At 41.9% G+C, this 9,764-nt stretch overlaps 1 protein-coding gene across 1 annotated transcript; it reads left to right on the top strand.

Moving 5' to 3' along the window:
• The first annotated feature begins 98 nt into the window (after window positions 1-98).
• Window positions 99-9,313, top strand: mbtps2 (membrane-bound transcription factor peptidase, site 2). The gene is made up of 11 exons (XM_020103232.2): window positions 99-444; window positions 1,472-1,620; window positions 1,941-2,079; window positions 2,820-2,923; window positions 3,221-3,348; window positions 5,367-5,485; window positions 5,599-5,779; window positions 6,869-6,975; window positions 7,322-7,520; window positions 7,715-7,790; window positions 8,334-9,313. The coding sequence occupies exons 1-11, from the start codon at window positions 370-372 to the stop codon at window positions 8,554-8,556; spliced, it is 1,500 nt and encodes a 499-aa protein (XP_019958791.1). The 5' UTR covers window positions 99-369; the 3' UTR covers window positions 8,557-9,313.
• The last annotated feature ends 451 nt before the right edge of the window (window positions 9,314-9,764 follow it).

The raw sequence follows: 9,764 nt of genomic DNA, 5'->3' as shown, positions 1-9,764 counted from the left end.
TAAAGATGAGTAAAGAAAAGAAAAGAAAATCATTGACATTCCTGTAGTTGAACACTGGGTGGCGGCAGTGCTCTGCTTGCTCGCTGCAGTTCCGCTGTAAAGAAGCAGAAGAAGAACAAGCCGGAAGTGTCATCTTGTCCCGATGCTTCCGGTTCGATCTCAACATCTGTGAGAAAACAAACACACGTGTCTGTCCTCCTCCTCTGGGTCCCATCGAAGGACACACTCGGACATGAAGACGCGGTGACAGACGCGTGTGACAGCGGGTAACTGCGCGGAGAGCCGCGGGCAGACGGAGCGATGGAGACGGCGCTGGGCTGATTCTCTCCCCCACCTCCCTCACCACCACCTCACCCCCGGAGCTGCACCATGATCCCCGTGTCTCTGCTGGTGTGTGTGATGGCAGCCTGGTGCGCTGTGTACCTGACCGACACTCTGCTCAGGGTGAGACAACCCCTGGTTTGTGTTAATATGAGAAGACTGCGGTTCATTAGAGAGGAACTCACGTTGCTGCTGCAGCTGCAGCCTCTTACAAATAAAGATATGTTGTCCACAGGGTGCAGGGCTGAAGACTAGTTTCTTTATTTGGTTATTTTTCACTTCATATTTATTGTTCCTGAGTTTATCTTCATCTCTTTTTGCCATAAATAACAACTCAATGTGTGTATGTAAGATTCTGTGTGTGTAGATGTATAAACAATATATTTATGGATCTATAGAAAGAATGTTAAAGGTCCAGTGTGTAAGATTTAGGTGAAAGGGAACTATCGGCAGAAACTAAATGTAGAATAATCCTCATGATGATTTCACTAGTTTGTTTCATCTAAATTCTATTAATTGTAATTTTCTTTACTCCTGAAAAAGGTCCTTTATATTTAAAGACTTTATATTTACATGGAGGAGACCCTCTCTACGGAGGCCGCCATGTTTTTTACATTAGTCCAGAATGAACAAACTAAAACCTTTTGAGTTTTTATGACAACTGAAGTTACCACAGGTTCTTTTTCATGTTTGGAAGAGGAGGGTGAGGTGAGGGGTGTTCAGCTGCAACATGACATTTCAATACTAGATGTCACTAACTTCTACACACTGAACCTTTAAGTATAATGATGTTTAAGATGAAGACAAAAAACAAAGTTAAATTAATTAAGTTAAGTTTAATTCTTGACCCACGCTGCAGACAGACACCAGGGGGCGATCAATTCACCTCAGCTGGGGTTAGGGTCCATCTTTATAAAGAGTCTGTACTCATTTCTTCCTCAACACTATAATTTGATTCACATCTCTGATTATATAAAAAAACCCACAACATTATAGGTGTCTTCATTATAAATTGATGGCAGAACCATTGTGTTGCCTACAGATTGTACAGGTGTACCTAATAAAGTGGTCACTAAGTGTAGTTTTGTCCATTGTCCACTTTAAAATCTAATCGCAGTTCTTTCCACCTGTCCCTCTCTTTGTCCCTCAGTCGTCAGCGACACACAGGATCAGCTATGAGTCGTGGCTGGCGAGTCGGGGCCTGATGTTGTCTCCCTTTCACGTGAGGTGGCAGACGACCATGTTCAACCGGCTGTTTGCGTACTGCGCCCGCATCAACCCCCGAGCCCTTCACCTGTGGTGAGGACGCCCCCTCAGCTGCTCCTGCATCATTTCTGTTCTTTCCTCATCCAAAATGCCTCAAAGCTCCAACTCCAGTCGATCCTGTTAAACTAATCAATCACTGATGCTCTAAGATAATACTTGTTTAATTTTTTGTCCTAAACTTTTACAGTCATCATTAAAACAAATGACAGAAGTGAATCATATCTGACAGGATGTGTGTGGAAGCTTCAGGCTCATAAAAAACCCGACAGGCTTTTATTTCTCGGACAGATTTATCACATTTATAAATGAACAAATGTTGGTGCTCGACATAAATTCTCGGTCCTCTCCGTCAGGTTCAACAGTGGTCTGGTGTTCGGTGTTGTGGCCATGGTGGGATCTGTGGTGCTGCTGATAAAGACGCTGCAGCAGACGCTCGCTCAGATGACCTCAGACAACCCGCGGATGGAAGGTCAACAGGCGCTGCAAGTGGTGGTACGTACACACGCATCACCGGACTGGAGGTTTATGAGCTTTTACGACAGGTGAAATAAATAAATAAATAAAGATATTCTCCTAAATTTATCTGGTTGAACATTAGAAATTAACTCAGAGAGTAAATGTCCTTGAAAGTTCATACAAAGCTTCAATAAATTCAGACGAGAGGCTGGAAAAAGCCTCCAGTTATGACGAGGGCTCTTATTAAGCATTTTCCTCCTGTTCCCTTTTTATTCATTGTGCTGTCAAGTAGCCGCGCAGTAATATGAGTGCTGTTCCCAGAGGACCTTTGTAGGTGATTCATGGGAGGCCATTAGCAGCACATTTATGGTAAATAGCACTCAGCCTGGAGAAGCAAAAAAAAAAAAAACCACACACACCACACAGTCAACAAGAGGAGGGGAGCTCAGACCACACAGGAAAATACGGCTTCTAGAAACGTGACAATTTACATACTTGTAATGTGAATGAAATGTGTTTTAATGAGATTTAAACACCTTTTCATTTGATTTCAATACATTTTAATGAGATTCAAAAACATCATAATGAGATTTAAGTTAGTTTTAGTCAATTTAATTGAAAAGCATTTTATGGGATTTTTAAGTTTTAATGAGATTTGAATCCATCTTAATGACACATGTGGATTGTCCATCCTCCACCTCCTCCCCCTCCTCCTCCTCCTCCTCCTCCTCCTCCTCCTCCTCCTCCTCCTCCTGGTGTCGTTCGTGTCTTTTTAGGTCCCTGGTGTCAATCTGCCCACGAATCAGCTCGCCTACTTCTTCATCGCCCTGCTGCTCAGTGGAGTCATACATGAGCTGGGCCACGCTGTGGCAGCACTGAGGTAACGGACTCCGTGTCCCAAGATCTATGAACAGTTACCGTGGCAACCAGCAGGATTGTCCATCCTTCAGTGGCTGTTGATATTAGTTTTGTGTGCGCTGCAGTGGGTACCGTAGAAATACTGCGTATACTGGTTACAGGCACACCTCAGATTCATTCCTGTTTAAATAAAGATATTTTTCTGTCCCTCATATCAGTGATATCTGTGTTTATCTGTAATCCTTTGACCCGGACCTTCATCTTTAAACCTGTGATGAGTTGTTTGTTCAATGTCGTGTCCGTCTCACTTCCCCCTCAGGGAACAAGTGCGAGTGAACGGCTTCGGCATGTTTGTGTTCGTGCTGTATCCCGGTGCCTTCGTGGACCTCTTCACCACTCACCTCAACCTCATATCGCCCACGCAGCAGCTTCGCATCTTCTGCGCCGGTAAGATTTTTATACATACATTCAGAGATCAGCTGATCACTACCTCAGGGCAGAGTCGATAATCCTGATTATTTTTTCCAAATTATGTGAGTAATCACAATTATTCAGGGGTTACTTTAAATGCTCGTTTCAGTCGTTCCAGTGAAGGTCACCCTGAGGTCTTTTATTCCTGAACGCCAGACACGAGCTTCACATCAAATTATGTCACGCTGCAATCAAGAAAATTATATTTTAATGAACTGACTGGTGGAGCTGGCACTTAACTCACGCATGGGAGCAGCTGATGCCACTGCAGGTGATCAGCGGGAGCCGGTTAATGGCTGATTATTTTCAATGCCGTGTGGTTGACAAATATAAGAGGTTTTTAAATTTCAAGGGAGGTTTAAAACAGCAGGAAAAAAAATACTTATAATATATGAAATATGGCAAAAACAAGAACCTGCAGGTCTGAAAGTCTTTAAAAGCTCAGTTCCTTCAGGAAGGAATGGGTCATAAAGAGCTCTTCAATTTAATTTGCATTAGTGTAATATTTTCTTCTGCCTTGTTTTTCGGTCACACACATGTATTGTGTTTTAGGATCATTATTACTGAAGCGGTAATATCGCAGGTAGGGTTAGACCGAGGTTTGAAACGAGAGAATTATTATTTTTAAAAATGAGACCTACATTACTATTATATTAGACTAATATTACGATTTATTATATTTGAGAGATTTGTCACATGTTTTTAAATAAACAATCTTATACTGCAAATTGATTTAATGAATTAATCAGTGTTTGTATTTGTAAAGGGAGCGATACAAATATTGTTTTTCTTTTTACTCCTGAGCTTTAATCCTAAATCTGTATGTGTACGTTGCAAATTAAGGATTAAACTTTAAACTTATAAAACATGATGCAAAGTTATAGATGAAATTACCTGTCACTGAATAAAACAGTTTGAGCTCTCTGCTTATTTTTAAAGTGAGTTTTAAATGCAGGACTTTAAAGTTTAAAGAGAGTTTCAAGTTATATTTTTTTTGCTGTCCTAAACCTTTAGAGGGCAGCGAGGAGCTACTTCAAAACCCCCTCTGTGTCGTCGAGTGGACAAAGTTTGCTTCAGTCTTTTGTTTAATGTGAGAAGAAAAATAAGTTGGGTGGTGACACGAAGCCGAGACGTTCAGTCATATGACAAACTGCAGAGGTGGTGACATAACATCACGCTGTGTTTATCTCTCTCTCTCTCTCTCTCTCTCTCTCTCTTTCTCTCTCTCTCTCTCTCCACAGTGGTGATCGCTCTGTTTGCAGGCGAGGGGGGGGGGGGTTGCTCTCACATAACATGTTTATTATTTATCCCTGGAAAGATTTGTGATGCAACGCCAATCGTTTGTTTACTGCAAAGACAATATCAGAAGTATTTTTTCTTGTAGGCCTTAAAATAAAACGATTAAATCCCTTAAATCATTGTGGGATTTCAGTGTCCGACCTGAAACTCTCTAAATATCCTCCTGTCTTCAGCCATTCATTTAGTTTCCGTTGCACGATGCAGCCGTCATCCTGCTTGTTTACTGAATTTGTACCAAACTCTGTGTTTCATCCCTTAAAAACTGTGATTTGACCTGATGAGGCGATGAGACGCTTCCTCGTGTGGTTTCGGGGACGACTGTCTGTGTCTCAGGATGGCAGAGACGTATAGACGGTTAATTTTAGCGCACGGCGGTTAGTGTCAACAACATCTCGCAGTGCGAACATGTGGAGAACAGCTGTAAACAGGCAGATCCTCGTTGTGACTTCACAGTAGCTTCAGTTTAACTGGGTTTTCCTGTTTGTTGTGGTAATTTAACCACGTTCATGAACTTTACGACATTTTCTAAAAGAATGTAGAGTTGTGAATCGAGCTGCATCGATGTTTTATCCAGGAATTATTGATTTGACTTATTAATAACGAGGACAAGTGTAATAAAAATGTTGACTTTAAAATGTCATAATAACTATAAATGTATTAAATCAAAGCTGTTTTTTTGTGTTTTTTCTCGACAGGAGTCTGGCACAACTTTGTTCTGTGCGTGGCAGCGTTGGCCTTTCTCTTCCTGTTGCCTATCTTTCTATTTCCCATGTACTCCACCGGAGGCGGAGCGCTGGTTATCGACGTCGTGCAGGTCAGTGCGACAAATTTACACGTGGACTCTTTCAGCAGCGATCAAGATTTTCTGTCCTCTATTTCTCGGCATAATGACCGTGAATAAAGATGGACGTCCTTATTTCGAACCAGGGCTCAGCGGCAGACGGTCCTCGGGGTCTGTCGGTCGGAGACATCGTGAAGGGGCTGGAGGACTGTCCCGTCAGGGGGGTGGAGGCCTGGAGCAGCTGCCTGTCTCGCCTCTCTCACACTCCACAGACCGGATACTGTGTCCCTGTCGCCAGCCTGCAGCCCAGCTGGGCTCATGGAAGAGGTGCGTGTACAGCGAGGGCCCCGTCAAAATAAAAGAACGACATATTTTAAAGAAAGAGTGATGGAATTAGACTTTGTAGCTTCCAAAATAATTCTTGATGTATTCATTGTTTGAATCCAGTTGTCTATGATTCGTAATTCTAAATTGAAAAATAGTTTATAAAAACAAAGCTCATTAATTAAAACCTCAGTCAAGAGTCTAATTATTTCAGTGTCAGACTCCAGACGACATCATTTAGGAATAAATGACAGAAACGTTCATTATCAAATTACGATAACTTCATGAAAGAGCAGCAGCGATTCGTTTATTGGTCATTTGTCAGAACATTAATCAGCAGCTGATGGATAATTCATTGTTTCAGGTGTTTTTCCACAAATATCAAACTTTTTCTGCTTCCAGCTTCTTAAACGTGAGGAAGTTGTGAGGATTTTCTTAAATAGAGATTATAAATAGAAATGTGTCTTTATATATTTAATAAAAGAAAAAATGGGTGTATTTAAATACACACACACGCCCCTCCCTCCCTCCCTCCCTCCCTCCCTCCCTCCCTCCCTCCCTCCCTCCCTCTGACTGAGGTCATTATGTAATCATGCAATCACTTAACAATGCTTCTAGTTTTTATCTGCTGCTGCTGCTGATGAATTATTATTCATTAGCTCAGGTCACCACTGAATAATACCTTGTTTTTATGTATTTTCCATTTTTCCATTTGTTGGTATGTTTAGTATTTACCTGTGTGTAATAATAATACATGTAGGTAATACCTACAGTCTGTCTGTTATCCCATTCAATGTTTTTAATGAATCTGGCGGATTCAGGATTTAGTTTTTCCTCCTGCTGTAACGTGCCGCGCGTCACTGTAATTTGATTGTATTGATTCAGTACAGTGACAAACAATCAAGTCAGTGCACAGCTGGAGGTCGTGCTGACATATGAGGTTGTGTGGTTACGTGTGTGACTCTCTGTTCTTATCAAATCTTCTACTGCGATTAAATTTAACAACGGAGTGAAAAAAACATCACTGATGTTCAGAGAAAGTTGATTTTCAGTTCATTCATTCATTCTTTTCCTTGTTTCCTCTCTTTGAAGCTTTCAAGCGTCTGGATGGAACGATGGACTGCTGCAGCAACAACAGCCTCACAGATCTCTGCTTCTCCTACATGAAGCCACAGGGTCGAGGCAGCCGAGAGAAGGAGGTGACACACACTCACACACAGACACAGACGGGGGGGATTTTATGACTCGTTTATAATGTGCAAAAGTTTCCAAACCAATTCTAAATGTTGCCAAACCAAAATCACTAACTTCCTTATTCCCATTTTGGCTGCTTTGAGTACAACTGCATGACGTTTGTTGCACAATATATCATTCAAGCTGCACTTTAGCAATATGATGTGAAAAGATTAAAATATAAAATCATAAAACAACAAAAAGGTCCAACACTCGTTTGGTTTCCTTTGCTCATGGTCTCAGTTCCTGCGTCCTGGCTGCACGACATCACACATCATTCAGTATTTGCGTTTCTTTTGTAATCCTGTGAAGTTCGCCTGCATGCCGGTGCGTAAGATGGTGACAGGGACGCGAGTCTGTCGCAACGACGAAGACTGCGCCGCACACGCTCCCAGCGCCAGCGTCTGCGTCACCCCGTCTCTGGAGAACCAGACCCGCTTCATCCGTGTGACACACCCTCCGAACACGCACATGCTGTTTGTGGGCTATCCGCCGCACCTCCAGTACGCAGGTATGTGTAGTACGAGTGTGCGCGTAGTGATAGATTTTATTTCTCATCTTTATTTCACTGTTTTTCCCCTTTTTTTACAAATGTGGGACCTTGTGTCTGTAATTTTCATGTAATTGCTGTTTACAGTTGAGGTGTTGAGCTGATTTTCAGTTTTCAGTGAAATGTAGTGAGTGAACATTTGTATCTTTCCTCAGTGAGTCTGACCAACTTCATCCCCCGCTTTGGTTTCCTTCATCTGGATCTGCCCGTCTTCTTGGAAACGTTCTGCAAGTATCCTTCCATGTTCCAAAGACGCTCCAGGGGAAATCAGGTGATGGGTATACAGTACGTCCTTGGCTGTAAAAGTTCTGTAAACTCCGTATGAATCTCTTTATTTCTTTAAAAGCGACAAGATAATAATGATGATAATAATTAATTTGTGTAGAACTCTTCGGGTTGCCCAGATTAAAATAGTTTCACGATAAGAACGTTCGCTCAGTTGACCTCCAGGCATCAGAAAGAAGATTCACCTTGATCTTTACTTTATAGTTAAATTCCTAAAGTGTAGTGAAGACTCATTTCACTTCACATATAAACTAATGTTTAGCTGCATCTTATATCTTATCTGGCTCCAGGTTACGTTGGTTTAATTGGTTAATTGAATTCTTGTTCTAAACTACAGGATGCCATGTGATGCATTCAACAAAAACTCAAATGTATATTTATATATTTTTGTGTTTTATTGGTTGGCATAGAAACCAACGCAGGAGCCGAACTCCTCGACTGTGTGTAGTTAAATTATAGTTCATGGTTCTTAACCCTGTCGTGTCTCAGATACGTGGTGTCCCTCTCCGGTGCGTTAGCCGTAGTCAACTCCGTGCCGTGCTTTGCTCTCGATGGTCAGTGGATGCTGAACGCTCTGCTGGAGGCCACGCTGGTTACCGTGGTAACAGATCGTCAAAAGCGCGAGCTGATCGGCTTCTTCCTGCTGCTGGCAGGCAGCGCCCTACTGGCGGCCAACGTGGCGCTGGGCCTGTGGATGGTCACGGCGCGGTAGGCGCAACGGTTAGCTGTCTAAAAAAAAAAATGGAATGTGTGCATCCCTGCGTGGACAGAGATGTCCTCTGAGGACGTGCTCGAGATGTGCAGACCATTAAACTGTGAACTTACAGGGAACAGACTGCGTTGCCGAACAATACTGTCAAACTTCTGGAGACTGTTGAGCAGAACATCGCTCTGCCAGGAAAAACCATAAACGACTCACTTCCTCCACATCGTTTCCGCCATAAACACAAAAGCACATATACAAATAAACAAAGCGCTTGCTGCAAAGCACCGTCCTGTGTGACTGTTTACAGAGACTGCACAGTCTTTACAAATTTAAATATCTTTACTGTTTTGAAAATTGAGAGAAAACCATCCTTTTAAGGGTTTGACTCTTGAACGCCACATTTCCCTGCTGAACGACAGTGTTTGTTTTGGTCTAAACTAAGTTGAACCTTAGTTTCAAAAGCCTTCATTTTATTGGCTAATGCATGGCAATACTTTGATTTACTGCCACATATCAGAAGAAAGAACGGCCTCTTCATGAGTGTGAACATCAGGTCATGATTTCACGAAAGCTGACTTCCAGAAGATCCAACAAATGTATTTGAAATGAAACATGAGCTGAGTTCAGTGTCTTTCTCTTCCTCGACATTGTCGCCGAAAGCGACTGAACTTTATCCTCCCAAAGTTGAATTTTTACTCTCGGCCTCTCACTGTTTGTAAAAGTTGATTGTGAAAGCTGTGGAATAAAAACTGGTTTTATTTAAGAGCTCTCTTCTTTTTTTTTTTTTAAAGTCTGAGAAATCATTCCCAGTTTCTTACTTTTCTATTTTTGTGTTGACTTTTCTGTGAACCCCTCGGGTGATTTCTGTTTGGACTCAATGACGATCATGCATCATATAAAGATAATTTGGTGTTATAATAATATAACTGCTCTCGTTAGAGGGAGTGAGAGGTTACGATTCCATCCATCGATCTGTTTGGGGTCAGTCCAGGCTGGAATGCAACCAAACATGTTGTGGGCGAGAGCAAGAATTAAAATCAAGTGATGAATGTCAAAGCAAATTTTCATGTAGTTTTGTTTTTGCATAACTGGAATCCAGTGAGTGAACATTTTTTTCCTGGAAGAAAAGTTGAGCAACTTTTCCAGTAAGTAAGGAATAAAATACTTAGAATCCATTTTATGCAGCTTCGAGCAGATAAAGTTGTTGAATAACG

The sequence above is a fragment of the Paralichthys olivaceus genome, chromosome 17 (assembly GCF_024713975.1).
Source record: "Paralichthys olivaceus isolate ysfri-2021 chromosome 17, ASM2471397v2, whole genome shotgun sequence".
Taxonomy (NCBI): Eukaryota; Metazoa; Chordata; class Actinopteri; order Pleuronectiformes; family Paralichthyidae; genus Paralichthys; species Paralichthys olivaceus.
This window is presented reverse-complemented; position numbering and strand designations above follow the sequence as displayed.